Here is a 17,547-nt window from a genome sequence, read left to right as displayed (position 1 = left end):
CTCAGGGCCACCCCCGCCCGGCCGGGTCAGGACTCTCACCGGGCGGGAGACGCGGGACCCTCGCAATCTTGCTGGTGATCTCTGCCGTGAGCACCGCGAAGTCCTGCTCGTAGCCTTCGAAGTCGGATGACATGGCGGCTCGGGAAAGGTCGGCCCGGGCCGGAGCCCAGGTCGTGGCAAGAGCCACGCGGGACCGACGACCACCGTGTAGGGACCCTGGGAGGGGGCCTCGAGAGCAGAGTGGAGAACCGGGGACAGCTCCCAGCCCGGCCGCTTCCTGGTTGTTCGTCGCAATCTCCGTCCTCCGGAAATGGGCCTGGATGCGTTTTTTATTGTCCGCTCGGGCTTCAAGATTTTTTTAAAAATCTCGAAAAGAAAAGCACTTCTATTAGGGCCCTGAAAAGCTTCCTAAAACCTGCGGGTTCTCGGGGATCACGGAAAGCATTTTTTGCCACTCCACGTTCTGAAAAGCGGCTCTGGCTCCCTCCAGCTAAGGCTCCCAGGAACGTGCTTCCCCGGGGAAGTGTGATGTGGGGAACCTCCCGGAAGTGGCTGTCGCAGAGACGGTGCCGCGGGCGGGAGGTGGAGAGCAGCGGCGAGAGAGCGGGCGGGGAGACAGACTGGTGGCGGCAGGTTCTGCACTCCACCCTCTTCCAGCCAGGATTTGCTTTCTGCTTGCGCGGGCCTGAGGTCCCCATGACGGCGTTATCCGAAGAGGAGAAAACCTGTTCCGGGTGAGCCCAGGCCGCCCCGGAAATGCGATGGCTGAGGAGCGGGCACTCAGGACCGGTCTGAGGTGGGAGCCAAGGCAAGGGATTTAACTGTGATTTGGGCGGTCTTCGCCCCACCCGAATGAGCCCAGGATCTCCAGAATGTTGAAACCGACCACGCTTGCCGGGATGTTTCTCCTCTGAGGGAGGATTTCTAAACGCTCTGCTCCATGACCCGGGCGGGAAACTGAGGCACGGGGCAGCAGCATCTGTTGCGTGAAAGTCCTTATTCCCCTTTATCTGGGATCGTCCCTGGACTCGCTGCGGCCCAGTGAGAAATCAGTCCTTCCACAGATCTTCCGGCGCTCGGCGTCCTGCCTTCCCCGGCCCTCGCTGCGGAGGCATTTCCTCCTTTTTTTTTTTCCCCCTCAGATATTTTCATTCCTGTTCATTCTCCCGTGTTCCTCGAGTCATGACTGCACACACACACCTCTGTCCCCCCCGTCCCCTGCTTCCACTCCCTCGGCTCTCTACCTTCGGCCCCAATAGATCCTGCAGTTGGTGTTTGGGAGCAATCGCGGGCAAAGGTCTTAGCCCGAGTCGGGCTCCTAACTAGACGAATGGCGATTCGGTAAAAGGCAGTTTGGAATTCCGTAGAAGGAGGTGGATGACTTGGTTTCTGGTCCGGGGTCAGCTGTTAGTGGTCAGCTTGGGGTAAGCCCCCGCTCCAAGCCAGTTTCTTTTCTATGAAGAAGGGAGCGGAATTCAGTCACCCCTCGCGCCTGCTCCAGCTCTGAACATCTTGGTCTCCCCAAACCGTTCACTAAAGGTTGGACAGTCCCAGTTCCCCGACAAGTTGAAAACAAAGGAGTAAAAGCAACTCTTTCCGAATCCTGTATTCAGTTCACACGCCATTCAGCCTGGAGTCCTGTTTGGGATAAGCCCTGTTTGGGGATAAAATACTTCTCTTCAGCATCGGAGAAGGCGCTCATCCCATAGAAGGGCACTTGTGAGATGCTTTTGTTTAGGTGGTTATTGGAGGTCAATGTATATAATAAAATTTTTTACTGAGCTTTCTCATTTTGTTTTCTTTAGATTGGGTTTCAAGCCAAGACACTGGATTCTCCTAGTTGAGACAAAGAGCTCTGAGTGTGTTACCGTGAAAATGGCATAATCTGCACTAACCTCCCACCGCTTAAAGGCATGACAATTAAGGAACCCACATGGACTGGTGGCACATGGAAATGTGTGCACAGAAAAAGGAAATCTATAATTTTTTAAAAGTAGGAAGGCATTCTTCCTCACCAGAATGGGTACATTCTGCTCCGTTATCAAGTTTGAAAATCTCCAAGAATTAAAGAGACTGTGTCATTGGGGTCCCATTATAGCCCTTGGTGTTATAGCAATATGTTCTACGATGGCCATGATTGACTCTGTGTTGTGGTATTGGCCTTTACATACAACTGGAGGAAGCGTGAACTTCATCATGTTGATTAATTGGACGGTCATGATTCTTTATAATTACTTCAATGCCATGTTTATTGGTCCTGGCTTTGTTCCTTTGGGGTGGAAACCGGTAAGAAAAAGATCTAAGATAAGAAACTCTAACAATAATCATATATTTAGTTTATGGCTTATCTGGTAACCAATAATATCAGACACAGCCTACTTTTCGCCTTAGTAGAGGCTAAGCATATTCTTCCAATTATCATTTAGAGCTCAAAGAATTTATTTTTTATTTTTATTTTTTTCAGGATTTTTTTTATTTATTTGACAGACAGAGATCACAAGTAGGCAGAGAGGCAGGCGGACAGAGAGAGAGGAGGAAGCAGGCTCTCCACTAAGAAGAGAGCCTGATGCGGGGCTCGATCCTGGGACCCTGGGATCATGACCTGAGCTGAAGGCAGAGGCTTTAACCCACTGAGCCACCCAGGTGCCCTCAAAGAACTTATTTTGTATCTGTTAGAAAATACTCATCTAAATTAGTATTTCCCAAAAATTAAAAAAAAAAAAGTTAGTATTTCCCAGAGAAATTTTATGGAATACTTGTCCTGCATTAAAAGAAAAAAGAGGAATGAAGGGGGCTGGGGAGTCTATAAAAATTGCTGGCTTAAATCATAAAGTTTTAAAGTCAATATTAAAATCGTCACATTAGGAAGTACAGTACAAATCAATTTGTGACTTTTTAAAAGTTGTGGAAAGTTTATGCTCGTGATTTTCCATATTGCTTGCTGAGGGACACCACCTGATAGCTTGTTAGAAATGCAGAATCTTGGGCTCCACTCGAGACCTAGGAATCAGAATCAGCATTCAACAAAATCCCCAGATGATTCTTAAGTATGTTAATGTTGGAGAAACACTAATGTAGTATACTATTTAAAGTGGGTACAGAGATGAGTAAGACAACTTTGTATCCTGAAAAACCTTATAGTTGAGAGAAACCAAGGGACTTGTGTAAGTAACTAAATTATAGGGAAGAATGGGGTGAGTACTGTTGAAGTTTAGAAGGACCTGATCTTTTTCAGCTGGGGACCTGAGGGAGGAGGAAATTTCCACAGATGGGAAAGAAGACACTCCAGGTTGGTTGGTGGTGGAAGCATATAGTCAGAAATAACAGCTTATGTTGTGCCAATAAAGCAGAAACTAAGGCAGATTGTGGAAGGCCTTAAATGTGTGAGAAATTGTTAGGCCACAGGGAGGTAGTAGAGGTTTGTCAAGCCAAGCTCTGACCTAATCAGGGTTGCGTTATAGGAATATTATTCTGAAAATAGTTTGGATTAGAAAGAGATACAGGAAAGTAGTCAGAAGTAACTAAAATGGTGCAAAAGAGATCTCAAAAGTGTCAGCTCTGATGTTTGAATCCTCACTCCAGAATTCCTGCCACACGGTCAGCTACCTTTTTCCTGAACTCCTCCCATTCTAGTAAGAGTTTGGAAAAGTAGAATCAGCTACGATCAGTGGTGGTGGGTTTAGGTAGAGCAGGGGGAAGAGAAATTAAAAATGAGTTCTGGGTAATTGGAAGAGCAATGTGGCTGTTAACCAGAAACTCATTATTTAAAAATATTTCAGCTCAAATAAAAGGACTGGAAATGCAAGTTAGGATTCTGTCCTTACCCAACCCCTCACAGAAGAAAAATCAAACCGTACCAAAGCATTTATTCATAAGACTTGACATGTTATTACTTAGGATCAGATAACTGATGAATTTTTTTTATATTTTGCTACCAAGGAAAATTCTCAGGATAGCATGTACCTCCAGTATTGTAAAGTCTGCCAAGCATACAAGGCGCCACGGTCACATCACTGCAGAAAGTGTAACAGGTACTGTCTTTGCTCCTCTTTGGGGACTGATCAGCTTGGTTACTGGTCTTACGTTTTTCTTTCTGCCACATCAGTCTCAGTTTTAGTCTTTATACGGTGGCTTCTTTGTAAAAACCATTGTCAAAACACTTGTGTCCATATCTCCATTTTATTAAGTTACCAATTTGATAATAAACATTCTTCACTCCTTTTTGTTATAAGTGAAAAGATTTTTTTTATTTGCTTTTTGGAAAAATATACATTTAATTTTGCTTCTTGTCCTGCCAAGAGTAAAAAGTTATACCTTCAAGTTGTTTCCATAGATCAGGATTAATTGTGCTTGTCTGCTGTCGTCTTGACTAGCTTTAGAATTGTTCTGAGTCTAAATTATAAGGGACACCTGCCCTTTCCATCATTTGGGTCGACTAACATTTACACGTTATGCAGATCTAATAAATGAACTCAGGTGTGTATTATCGCTAGTGTTCAATATAAAAGACAATGGGAAGAAAATGAAATCACTATAAGAATACAAAATAAACTAGAACTTTTTTACATACACAGCTCTTACATTGATTTATTAATAAGAAATTTGTGATGAGAATGTTGAGGTTTAGGAAAACCATTTGTGGCAAATATATAGTTTGTTATGAGGCCAGGAAATATTCTTCTAGCAACAAGGAAAGGAAGCTCAGTAAGACTTTGCTTGTTATACCACATCTTATATTCCATAGTTAGCTTCGTAGCTCAGAGAATCCACATCTAAAGGACGAGAACAGGAAGGAAGTTACAAGGTCTTCTCGGTCCCATCAACCCTGGCAGAGATTTAGAAGTGATTTTGTTGAATCTCTGTTGTACTCTACCTCAGTCACTGCATTTCAGAGCTAGAGATTAAAATAAATCTTTTTTTAAAAGATTTTATTTATTTATTTGACAGACAGAGATCACAAGTAGGCAGAGAGGCAGGCAGAGAGAAAGGGGGGAAAGCAGGCTCCCTGCTGAGCAGAGAGCCCGATGTGGGGCTCCATCCCAGGACCCTGGGATCATGACCTGAGCCGAAGGCAGAGGCTTTAACCCACTGAGCCACCCAGGCGCCCCTAAGCTTTTTTTCTTTATAATGAACCTCTCTGTGGGCCTCCTGACATCTTAAAACAAACTCACTTGTAGCAGACCTTGTTTCCTCAGAAGCTGTTACAAACCCTGACTTCTCTTGTGTTGTTTAGAATTTAAAAGAAGTCACTGTTCAGAGTTGTTTAAAAACTCATAAAGACTTTTCTTTCTGTTCCATGGAGTATAATTCCTCTGTGAGTCAGGCTTGCTGGTTTCCTGTTTACTTGATCTTTTGAAGACCAAAGTTGTTTAAAGTAGACAGGATTTTTTGCCTCATGTTTTATGTAAATTTTTCTTGTTAGATGTGTGATGAAGATGGACCATCACTGTCCTTGGATCAACAATTGTTGTGGTTACCAAAACCATGCTTCGTTCACACTGTTTCTCCTTTTAGCACCACTGGGTTGTATTCATGCTGCCTTCATTTTTGTTATGACTATGTATACACAGCTTTATAATCGGGTAAGTGACAGTGTTTGTTATAAAATCATTTATGCCAAATTAAATGGTAGTTACAGTTATTTAAGAAGCCCCTTTTGGAATGATGATGTTCATGATTTAGGTTGGGAAACAGAACTTTGCTTTACATATATATGAATTTCTTTAAAAAAAAAAAGCTATTAAAATTTAATTTTTTTCTTAAGCTTTTTTTATTCATTTGAGAGAGAGAGCATGAGCGGGAGGGAGAGGGAGAAGCAGACTCCCTGCTGAGCAGGAAGCCTAACACAGGACTGGATCTCAGAACCCTGCAATCATGACCTGAACTGAAGGCAGCCACTTAACTGACTAAGCCACCCAGGTACCCAAACACTTAGTTTTTTAGATGAGGAAAAATTATTTTGTTTTGGAAACGTACCTTACTAGCTGTAGTTGAAGTTGATAATATTATTACTGTATGTATAATTTATTCAATTTCACACTTTGTAGCTGTGGTGAGAATAATGAGAAAAAAGGAACAAGAAGAAAAAGCCCTAGTATTTTCTATTTCCATCTAATTCATTTTGCAAGTTTCAGTTCTTCTGTTCATTTCTAATTCCAGTGCCATGGAAGGTAGCTCATGGAGCAGGCACATGTCCTAAAATATCCTCCAGAAGATTAGGGGTTGACTGATGGGCAAGTAGAAAACTTCAGGGGCACAGATTCAATCCCTAAAGAAGCCTGGTGGGTAAATGCTACAAGGACTGTAGCACCTGGAGAACTTAGGCCCTTCATCGGTGGGACAATCCGTATCAACCTCAACCAGTTTCTGATGTCTGGACACCTAGTCCAGTGATACTAGATCTTCTAGTTTTTCAGGAAAAAATCAGAAAATCTGGACTTCAAAAAAGTTAAAGTTAAACCAGAAGTTTAACGTCTCCTGATTTTTAAATGTTAGCACCTGGGTGACTATTTGAAAACATTTTGCAGACCAGGTGGTAAGCATCTACAGGGCATGTTTCACTGCATTTTGCCAGTTTTTACACCTCTGATTGTGGTGCATGAGGGAAGAAACAACTAAATTCTAGGCTGTCTTTTTTTTTTTTTTTTTTTTTTTGCTGCGGAAGATTCCTGTAAATATTGAAAAGCAAGGAGAAGATGGGTGACACAATTATAACTTAGATTGATGACTAGTGTTGTTCATGCATATTAATGTTAGTCGGTATACCTTATGCTTTCTGAGGAAATAATTAAAAACAAACAAACAAAAAAGGTAACATTCGAAAATAACTAAGAATGATATTCTGCGTATCAGTATGAGTTCAAGCCCCAGTATCAATTAGAAACACATTAGATTTGTTGATCTTTTTTTGATCAAGTTGTTTTAAGTGTCCCAGTACAATCTGACCATTTATAACAACTGAACATTTCAAGTGTGTGTTGTTGTTCGTAGCTCTCCTTTGGGTGGAACACAGTCAAGATTGATATGAGTGCAGCCCGGAGAGATCCTCTTCCAATTATTCCATTTGGATTAGCAGCATTTGCGGCTACTTTGTTTGCCTTGGGATTAGCTTTAGGAACAACCATAGCTGTTGGGATGTTGTTTTTTATCCAGGTAAGTTTCTTGTTTACCTCTAGCAAAAAGTTGTTCACTTACTGGGGCTGCTTGTGATGAGAAAGAGCTGAAGACCGCATTCAGGTATGCAGTATGAAATGGAAGTTACTGTTACCTGTACCATCGAGGTAGCTAATCTCTGTACTAGCCAGATGATTTTGAAGTGACTACCTAAATCTCCAGGTAATTGATTGAATTTTTAAAGTGTTATCTTAGAGTTATATATCACTTTAGTTATATATCACTTTATAGTTGAGAAAGCCTTTATCACATTATGGTCTCTCTTGATCTTTACATCAACCCCCAGAAAGAGTTGAAGAGGAATATTTTCCCCTTCCTTACAGATGAGTAATTGAATCACGGAAAGGTGAAGTGACTTAACTCAACATAATCCACTTATGTATTCAGTAAACATAATTATTAATGCTGTTTTATAATAGCATGTATTTAATCATCATCGTCATAATAAAGCCAATGTTTATTCAGCACTTATTATGTGCAAGACACCGTTTTAGGGACATCACATGTAGTAGTTCATTTAATTCCAATAACAACCCTATGGTACGGTGCTATTTAATGGCTACTCTGGTGAATTAGTATGCTAATTTCGGAGGCTGCAATAATGAAAAAAGTCCTGCTCTTAGGGAAGTCACAATTAGTAGTAAACAGTTAACTAATACCGGCTCATGCGAATATCACAGATTTATGTACAAAGTGCTGTGAGAGCACTGGGGAGGAGGATGTGGCCCATGACAAAACAGTTATGAACCATTCCGTTCACTTAGTTAACTTACTCAGTAGTCGAAGGCCCACTGTGGGCCAGGTTCTGTTGTGCTTAGCCATAGGAATATGGTGAGGACTTCTTTCCCATATGTGTCTTTACCCTGCCCCACTGTTTCTGTGGACACAGCTGGACTAAAAGGAAACGCAGACCTCTCATAGAATCAGAAATGCTGGCCTAAGGGCTCTGGTGCATCACTCAACCCTTTCAAACTTGTAGTTTTGAAATATCTTGGTTTTGGTTATACTTTATGTTTTCTATTAGCCTGGGGTCAAATTCTTTGAAAAAATTCCCCCACTGCCTCTGATTAAGAATCATATTAGAAATAGACTAAAACCCTGTGGTGTAAAAGCCCAGATAAGTGGATTGAGTCATAGCTAGGAAAATTGATCAATAGAATCAAGACTGAATATATTTGGTTTTTAAAGCAAGCGGAATATCTAGGTTGACTGAGTCACTTCGTTGTAGTAAATAAATTAATCATAAACTTAAGGTTAATTAAAGATAGTAATAAGCGATTTTAGTAGCAAAATGCACAAATACTGATTAAGTGGATTGTATCAATGTTTTATTAATAGTGTGGAAGCCTTGTTCAGAAGGTAGTACTTAAAACCTGAAGCTTTATTAAGCTAGTAGATTCAGATTTGATTATGGATGATGACCATTATCATTTTGTGGAGAGGCTTTGTAGCACAGTGCTGAAGAGCAAGGACTTTAGAGTCAGATAGACCACACCCTGAGTATGTCACTTAACCTTTGTTATCCTGATCTCTTCATCAGTGGAATGCACCAATAAAAACTATCTCATAGGGTTACTACAAAGATGATAATCTTAAATGAACTGAAGTTTCATCATAAAATTTTACTGTGTATCATTTAATTTTCAGATGAAAATAATTCTCAGAAACAAAACTTCTATTGAATCATGGATTGAAGAAAAGGTAAATTTTAATAATTGTTTCCTCAATCTCAATAAAGATTAGCTCAGAAAAAAATAAAAAAAATAAAGATTAGCTCATAGGCCAGATTAACTAATAAATGCCTGGAAGTGAAAACTTCACTATCAGATGGCTTTCTTCGGTCATTTGAGTGCCACATAAAAGAAGAATATAGAAAAGAAACATTTTGATTCATTCTTGGTTTAATGTAACTCCCACAGAAATATGCTTCTCATTCACCCTGAGTTGCTGAAGAAGCCCAAGCCATCCATTAAATCATTTGGTCATTCTTCCTCAGATTAGGGGTTAAGGCAGACCATTCAGAAAGGAACATCTCTCCCACCAAGATGCCATCAAGTTTTTTTCAGTGCTTTAGGACTAACAAACCTTCATAAGCCATAGGACTTAGAGCATAGCTTGTTACAGACCTCCCAACCCTTAATACATACTTCATTCTGTCTGTTGCGATTCTGTTGTAAAGTCCATCTGACCACTCTGCTCCCCGCTTACAGCTTCTCAGAGCCTCACCATCACTGTAGCAGGGACTATAAACCCACATGCCTGCGGGGGCCAGGCGGATCACTTAGGTGACAGGAGCCAGCCTGTGATACTAGAGCTGCCTAACAGATGAAGCTGATTGTTACCATGGGGGGGTACTCACTCAGTATTCTGAAATCATCTAATTGTTTTTCTAGAAGAGTAAGAGATTTGGATTTCTGTGACATCTCTTTGTTTTTAGATATTAGGAAGCAGTTCACATTAAAAACAAAAAGCCTTGTGGGCCAAATAAAACATAACAATAGGACATATTTAGCCCCCTGGCAGCCAGTCTATAGCTTGAAGTTATAGGACTAGTTTCTTAAACTTTTTGGTTTCAGAACCCTTTTACATTCTCAAAATTGTTAAGGACACTAAAGAGCTTTCTTAATTTGTGTAGTAGTTATCAATGATTGTCATATTTCCTGAGAAAAATTTTGAAGCTTTATAATTTCATTTAAAAATAATAAACCCATTATATGTTAATAAAAATAGCATATTTTAAAAAATTATTATATTTTTCAAAGTAAAAAATAGAAGAGTGGCATTGTTTTGTATTTTTACAAATCTCTTTAATATCTGACTTAACAGAAGACAGTTGGATTCTCACTTCTCCTGCATTCACTCTGTTGCGATATGTTGCTTTGATTGAAGTATATGAAGAAAATCCAGCTTCACACAGATAAGTAGGTAGAAAAGGAAAGAGTATTTGAATAGGCTTTTTAGTTGACAGTGGATATTCTTTGGTACTACATGAGAACTTCACAGGTGATAGCCTTGAAAGGTTAGTTGTATGTGAGAGGTAAAGCTCTATCAGTAAACGTTTTGTACTCTTGTACCTTTCAGTCCATCAGTACATCTTGCTCTTTGAATGGACCTTTTACCCATACATGATTTTATAACATCAGGTATTGGTCATTTGGAAAATACAGTTTTATAGAGTAATGCACATTTTCCAAATGCTGACACATTGATTCATATCATTACCAATTTTCTGGGGGAAGGGCCTTTATTTTGGAAAGCAATCAGGCTCATCGCAGTGGATACAAATTTTCCAAAATTCTAATTTTCACTTGAAAGCCTTAATTTTTTCACTGACAATAGATACTCAGTTGTTTACATTGAAGTAACAGCTTGACTTTGTTAATTTTTGAGAAAATTTCTGCCAAATATTGAAGTTTCAGTAACCTTAGTTTGTTTCATTACTCATTCTTTCAAGTAAAATTGCATTAAATGAAAAAAGTTGGCTATACAGCTTTTATTAGTTCACAACACAAACAGATGTTTTCCTTGAGATAAACGCTTTGGTGTACTTTATGTGTCCTCCCCATTTTGTCACATGAGAGGTCATCTACTTGAGAGTTGAGATTTAATGAAAATAATTATTTTTATTGCATCATCGAGAACATTCTTATGTAAAACTTTTGTTCGATTTTTTTTTTTAAATCATGAGTATGTAATGGTGAAGAATATAATCTCTATTTACACAGTTTGGTGCCACTATCATGATTCCTGCTAAAGGTACTAGCAATTTTACCCACTACTGCAAATATCAACACAATGAAAAAGACAAATAACATGTTAATATTAAGATGAAAGTTGTTTGATTTTGTTGAACCATAAGAGAAGATCTTGGGGACTGGAAGAGGTATGCCAGGCATGCTTTGAGAACCACTGATATACAGGGTTAAGTCCAAGCTCCTTAGCATTTTCTACCTCTTCCCACCCCATCTCACTCTTGATACCAACTAAAATCAAAAACTCCCAATTTTATACATCATATGCTTCTCTATCTTTTCACATGTCATTCGCTCCACCCAGAACACTCTTCCTCCTTGTTGCTGATTTCTTCTGCCTCAAGACCTAGTTTAGGTGTCATTTCTTCCAAAGAACCTTCCTTGACTCTCCTAGATTAGCTAAGTGGGCTTTATTTTTTTCTTTCTTTTTTATTTTTTTTTCTTTGCCTTTCCCATAGCACCTGTTACACATCTCTGTTGCCTCTTTCTTACTTTCTCTCTCTTTTTTTAAATTTTATTTATTTATTTATTTATTTATTTATTTATTTATTTATTTTGAGAGAAAGGGAGAGAGCATGAGTGGGGGGGGGAAGGACAGAGAGGGAGAGAGAGAATCTTAAGCAGGCTCCACACTCAGTGCAGAACTTGATGTGGGACTGAATCTTAGTACCCTGAGATCATGACCTAAGCTAAAATCAAGAGCCGGATGCTTAACCGACTGAGCCAAAAGGTACCACACCTCTGTTACCTTTTAACACAGTATTGATAGAATACCCCAACTTCACTGAGTGCTTCTCTTAGACAGAGACCAGGCCTCAGTCTTTTTGTAAGCTACTCTCATCCTTACCACTGTTTCTTTGTTAATGGCTTAAATCTCTGTTCTTTGAGACTCTTAACCATTTTGAAGATTCTGAGACTTTTGTTTATAGAAAGGGAAAATAAATTATCCTTTACTGTTTGTGTGGGAATTTGCAGTTTAGTAGATTCATACATATACATATAGCTTGACAATTATTTTAATTGAATTAACATCAATATTATTTTCTAAACAATAGAAAACTTTCTAAGCAAGAAAACTTTCCCTAAAATATTGTCCCCGATAATAAAGTATTTCAAGGTGTCATTTCTAGTTAATAATGTAATGTATCATCATTAGATTAATAATTTTTTTCTGATGACCAAGGCTCTTCATAAAGTACGGTGCTAAACCTAGAAGTTATTTTAAAACTGGCACTCTGTTGCTAACTAAAAAATATAAATAAGTGGTTAACTTTATAGAAAATTTATTGAAATTTATCAGGCACTAAAATTGATACAAATTTAAAAAACAAAAAAAATTGATACAAACTCAGCTGGGTTTGTACACTTATTATAAGAATAAATTATGCATCTTTATACCACTAGGTGTCAGTGGAACTTAAGAAATTCTAAGTCAGTTTGTCTCCTTAAGTTCAAGTTAACAATTCAAGTGCCTAGAATATAATTTATACAACCTGAATATTTATGTATATGTATAAAGTACACCTATAAATGCATATATACATAAGTATATATATATACGTGTATAATGGTTTAAAAAACAAAGAGGATCAACACATTTCTGCTAGTTTTTTGAGAAAATAATTTTCAGAAAATGATGACTCCCCTGGAACCCGTTTTTCTGGCTGCTTCACAGGTGTTGTTGCTACCCACGATACAACTGCCACATTCTGGAGCACCCCTGAAACAGTTCTTTCATCCTGAATAAACTCTTGCTTTCTCTTAAATCTTTTTATCACCATCCCTTCCTTACACCTATATTCTTTTGTTTTGCTGAGCAAAGAGCATTAAGGATATGTTATATGTGGAAAAAAGCTAATAACTCATTTATTTATTTAGATTTTATTTATTTGAAAGAGAAAGAGCACGAGCAGGGAGAGGGGCAGTGGAAGGAGAAGCAGACTCCTGGCTGAGCAGGAAGCCCAACATCACGCTTCCATCCCAGGATCCTGAGGCCATGACCTGAGCCCCAAAAGCAGATGCTTAACCAACTAAGCCACCCAGGCACTTACTAACTCTTTTAATAAGGATTTTTGAATGTGTGTTCCTGAATAAGTCCAGTCAGACATTTCCTGAATGATCTCATATGAGGTCGGTGTTATATAGCAAGTTCCTCTTATATTATGATAAGTTTGTCTGTCTCTTCTGTGTAACATGACCACAGGGAGGAAGCATTCTTAGGAGTGACACAAATTTGAGGAATAAATGTATGTTACTGTCAATACTATCAATAGGACAGTATTTAGAGCCATTGGAGGCAGAGGCATCTGCTATCTTACTTCTTTGTTACCCACAGGCTAAAGATCGAATTCAGTATTACCAACTGGATGAAGTCTTTGTTTTTCCCTATGATATGGGAAGTCGGTGGAAGAACTTTAAGCAGGTATTCACGTGGTCAGGGGTCCCGGAGGGAGATGGACTAGCGTGGCCAGTGAGAAAAGACTGTCACCCATACAGCTTAACAGTAAGTATTTCTGCGCAAATAGGCTGTCCTTTCTATCTAACCCTTGTCTCCTTAAGTGCCCCTTAACTCAGATGACATTTTATAGTAAGATAAGTCATATGGCTTTTTTCAGTTTGGCAAAAATAAATCTAAGTTAAAAATCCCAAGGCACTCCTTCTGTCCTCTCTCTCTTTTAATTTAAATCTCTCTTTAATCCTCCATACATGGGACATAAAGTCCTGATCCCCTTACTTAGTTACAGAATCCAGCCTAAAGCTGCCTCCAACTACTTCCTACTGCCTCCAACTACTTCCGGCGTGGTTTCCTCAGTGAACCCCTTGTGTGTTCCTGCCACCTAACTCTGTCCATGCTGTTTTTTCTCTCTTCTGTGACCTCTTCTGTATTAGAAATTATCAAGGCCAGTTCCAGTTCCACCTCATCTTGATTTGGCACTTAACCGTATGCAACTCTGTGGTACCCATGAGGTCTCACTTTTATTTAATTCTTTTATCTTATATCTTTAACAAGATTCTAATACAGAGACCACGAGTTATCTTGATTTCCCTTACTATATCTAATATAGTACCATTTAATAAATTGTTGCTGAATAAGTGAGGAAAAGTATATCATAATGATGACTTTCATTGGAGACTTGCGGATGAATTTTGCAGTCTGTCTACCTTGTCTCTGAAGAATCCATGAATCTCTGTCATCATCACTTTCAGGACTAGCCTAGAAGTTCCATGAGGGCAGTGAGTACATCTCCCTGATCCCTGGGCCATAGCAAATGCTCAGTGAGTATACACAGATGAAGACAGAGACTATGGAGAAGAAAGCCTCATGCCAGCTCCTGCTCTCAGTCAGAGAGCCCACTTTCCACTTTTCTGAACAAAACAAAACAAAAACATGGGGCCTTTGAATTGTCAGCACTGTGAAATGCTGGAAATTTGGGAGTTTGTTGTAACATTTGTTCTTTTTATATCTCCAAACAGATTGAACAGTTGAAACAAAAAGCAGATAAAAGAGTCAGAAGTGTAAGTAAAAATTTTGCAATGATACTAGTTTCTTTTTCCTTTTGTCAGGCTCTACCCTTCTGTATAGTTTTCAGAATTGCCTCTGAGTAGAAGCTAACTGTTGGCTTTTATGAAATAATGTTTCTTACTACAATTGTTGAAATTTGATACAGTTCACTTTTGTTTTCTTTTAAGTAGTTTGGAGGTTTGGAGGGAATGTAGTCAATTTATATTGCCAACAGAAATCCTCATTATAGCTCTTTAGTATGAAACCCATCCTTACACTTCTGCTGTACAATTTGATGACCGCTAGCCACATGTGGCTATTTAAATTTAAAGTAACTAAAATAAAATAAAAAATTGAGCTTCTTGGTTGTACTGGCCATATTAGAAGTGCTTAGTACCTGTGTGTGTCTAGGGCCTACCCATTGGTTACCACAAATATAGAACATTTCCTTCACTGCAGAAAGTTCTACTGGACAGTACTGATCTAGAATTTAATTCGTAGCAATGTGCTTGAAATGCAGGCTAAGAAAAGCCTAGAGAACTAGAAATGTCAGTTGCCTCTTATAAAGGATCTGGGAGGTAAAGACTTGTCACCTGATAACTTTGGGTCTGCCTTTAACAGTTTAAATTCAAATTTACAGAAATTCAGAAGTAAACATTACATTGTTTTTCTGATTACTGATGCCAGGTACGGTATAGAGTAATAGAAGATTACAGTGGTGCCTGCTGTCCTTTGAATAAAGGAATCAAAACCTTCTTCACGAGCCCCTGCACTGAAGAGCCTCGAATAAGGCTACAGAAAGGGGAATTCATTTTAGCCACAAGAGGGTTACGGTGAGTGAGAGAAAGTACTGACTTTCTTCTTTAAATTAGCATCTAGCCTAAAAAAATTAATTTTAATCTTTTAAATATTTCAGATACTGGTTGTATGGAGATAAAATTCTTGATGATGCCTCTGTAGAAGGTATGGAAATGGCAACAAATGTTTAATAGACCAGCTGCTAGTAATAATTCCAAATTGTGCGAGAACAACTGTTACAATCAGTGTCATGTGCATTAGGACATAACCATCAAGCATAAGACATAAGACACACCATCAAGCAACAGAAAAAGGCTTCTTAGATTATTTCTCCATAGCACTTCTATTTATCAGGTCTTTTTAGGGGCAGCTAATATCGGAGGTCATTATGATCTGTGTGACAGGCACTTGTAGAAGTGCTTCACTTGTGGTGAAGCCCCCACAGCCCTCATGTACATTTCACTGGTGAGGAAACCAAAATGCAGAGACTGAGCACCTTGCCCAAGACCGCACTAAAAACAGGTAGAGCCAGGTGTCCAGCCCAAGCAGTCCGGCTTTACAGCCTATACACCAGACCCCTTTGCCCTACACTCTCTCTGTGAATGCATATTCCTATGATTTTATTACAGAAATTAACAGATTGAAATTTTCTGTGTCTTTAATTTTTTTTCTTTTCTTTAAGTTTTAGAACTGTTCCTTTGTAAAGTAAAGGTTAATTCTGGATGCCTTTAGATTCACCCAATATGACTGCTTAGGCAACCTTGACACAGAAATTTACATGTTAGGAAGAAACCTAAGAAGGAAATTCATAGAAGCTACAGGGAGGTGGTTCCCTGGAACAGGTGAAGTATGAGAGTGCGCAGAACACCACGATCACACATATGTAAGTGAACACCCGTATCGAGGAATCCTGCCCATGTTCCCCCACCCCCCCATGCTCCACTTAGGGCTTGTCCTGAACCACATTTGCACCTTTCCCAGCTAATAGCATTTGGGAAATACTGGTTTTCTGACTTGACAGACAGCTTTTAAACATATACATATTTTTTTTTTCTCAAATTAAGCTTATAAAAGCTGGTAAAGGAGGAAAAAAGTCAAACAGAACTAAAAGCTTACTGATTTAAAGTAGTGGGACTTATTTGGCTCAGCAATATCACTAAGTCTATTCACATCAATTTCATTTTCTCCATCAGGTGTTTCACGAATCAGAGGCTGGTTCCCTAGAAACTGTGTGGAGAAATGTCCCTGTGATGCTGAAACAGATCAAGTTCCAGAGGGCGAGAAGAAAAATAGATAGCCACTGCTGAAGTAAAATTACTCTTTAAGTCCTCTCCATTACTTGAAAATTGTACATATTACTAAAGAATTATGCAATGAGCCTACTCTGGTTAAGGTGTTCTTTTCCTCAAAGGTGCCCTAGTGCCATAATCTAAATATTTTTATTACCATTTTGAAATGAAGAAGCCATTCTGCATATGCCTTTGAATTCCTGCCCCTCTGTCACTTCTTTCTCTCCACAAAAGGAAAAACACTTCACCCAAGTAAGTCAATTGCATTTTCTCTAGGATTTTTTTTATGCGCTGCACACTATGGACCTCACCTGCAGATGTAGTTCCCCCTTTGCCAGGAGCATCTGCATGTGATGCTTTTATTCTGTTTCCCCCTCAGTTATTTCTTATGTAATATTCTAGATACTGTAGAAAACATACATCAGATTCAATATAAGCTTAAATTTTATTACCTGTCTTTTAATAATGCAGATTTTGTCAAATCAAATAAAGATCAATGGCTGTTCTGTATAAATCTAATTTTTTACTATCCTCTTTCTTTTGGCTGACTAAAAAGCTTTGTCATAGTTCTTTGTGGAAAAACTCCTCTACTACCTTGTGAGAAATTGGCATCTTTAATCCCGAGTCTTAAGATATTCAGTAAATGAACTAGTGGTATGAGATCACAGTATTCTGGGAAACTTTCAGCGAGCTCCAACTGCCTCAACTATACACTTGAGTCTCTCAAATCTTGAAGTTCATGCGAATGGTAGGATCTAAGCTGATGGATTGGATGCTTCACGTTGGGCTTGTCTAGGCACAAGTAGAATTACAGAAGTCGTCTGCTCCCATTCTAATTCTTCCTAAGGCAGGGAACTTGAGCTTTTGGGGGTTGTAACAGTTAACATTAAGGGAAGGACACTTGGAGATTCAGCAGTGAATGAAACAGGACTCTGTTCTAGTGATAGGTGGGGGGTAGACAGACAAGCAAAATACAGATTGTGAAGAGAGCAGGTAAGATGGTCTGATGGACGTGACCTTTGACAGTTGAAGG

General features: G+C 39.2%; 2 protein-coding genes across 25 annotated transcripts in view; one reads left to right on the top strand and one right to left on the bottom strand.

Moving 5' to 3' along the window:
* VTI1A (vesicle transport through interaction with t-SNAREs 1A) overlaps window positions 1–171 on the bottom strand; it is a 350,305-nt gene extending 350,134 nt beyond the window's left edge. For all 22 annotated transcript variants that reach the window (XR_014309077.1, XR_014309078.1, XR_014309079.1 and 19 more), the window contains exon 1: window positions 40–171. Coding sequence is in view for 10 of the 22 variants with exons in the window: in XM_082721441.1 (XP_082577567.1) it covers window positions 40–133 (94 nt within the window). In the remaining 12 variants the exon portion in view is untranslated. The remainder of the gene's footprint in view (window positions 1–39) is intronic.
* Window positions 172–558: 387 nt separating this feature from the next.
* On the top strand, window positions 559–17,028 carry ZDHHC6 (zDHHC palmitoyltransferase 6). Of its 3 annotated transcripts, none has more exons than XM_082721431.1 (11): window positions 559–734; window positions 1,806–2,286; window positions 3,940–4,031; window positions 5,423–5,582; window positions 6,991–7,152; window positions 8,821–8,874; window positions 13,261–13,428; window positions 14,400–14,441; window positions 15,115–15,260; window positions 15,344–15,390; window positions 16,419–17,028. In XM_082721431.1, the coding sequence occupies exons 2-11, from the start codon at window positions 2,020–2,022 to the stop codon at window positions 16,520–16,522; spliced, it is 1,242 nt and encodes a 413-aa protein (XP_082577557.1). In that variant the 5' UTR covers window positions 559–734; window positions 1,806–2,019; the 3' UTR covers window positions 16,523–17,028. The 3 variants fall into 3 exon arrangements, with proteins under 3 accessions (XP_082577557.1, XP_082577556.1, XP_082577558.1); XM_082721430.1 differs by having other exon boundaries at window positions 559–808; XM_082721432.1 differs by having other exon boundaries at window positions 589–796.
* The last annotated feature ends 519 nt before the right edge of the window (window positions 17,029–17,547 follow it).

Source organism: Mustela nivalis (genome assembly GCF_964662115.1).
Source record: "Mustela nivalis genome assembly, chromosome: 2".
Lineage (NCBI taxonomy): Eukaryota > Metazoa > Chordata > Mammalia > Carnivora > Mustelidae > Mustela > Mustela nivalis.
The sequence above is the reverse complement of the archived record's forward strand: the minus strand, read 5'-3'. Positions and strand labels throughout refer to the sequence as shown.

What these genes read in the sequence shown, in the direction of transcription:
- ZDHHC6 (XM_082721431.1), top strand. Translation starts at nt 2,020, where the DNA reads ATGGGTACATTCTGCTCCGTTATCAAGTTTGAAAATCTCCAAGAATTA. An exon ending in GTCACCCATACAGCTTAACA is followed by an intron (nt 13,429 to 14,399) that starts GTAAGTATTTCT and finishes ATCTCCAAACAG; the next exon opens with ATTGAACAGTTGAAACAAAA. An exon ending in CAGATAAAAGAGTCAGAAGT is followed by an intron (nt 14,442 to 15,114) that starts GTAAGTAAAAAT and finishes TACTGATGCCAG; the next exon opens with GTACGGTATAGAGTAATAGA.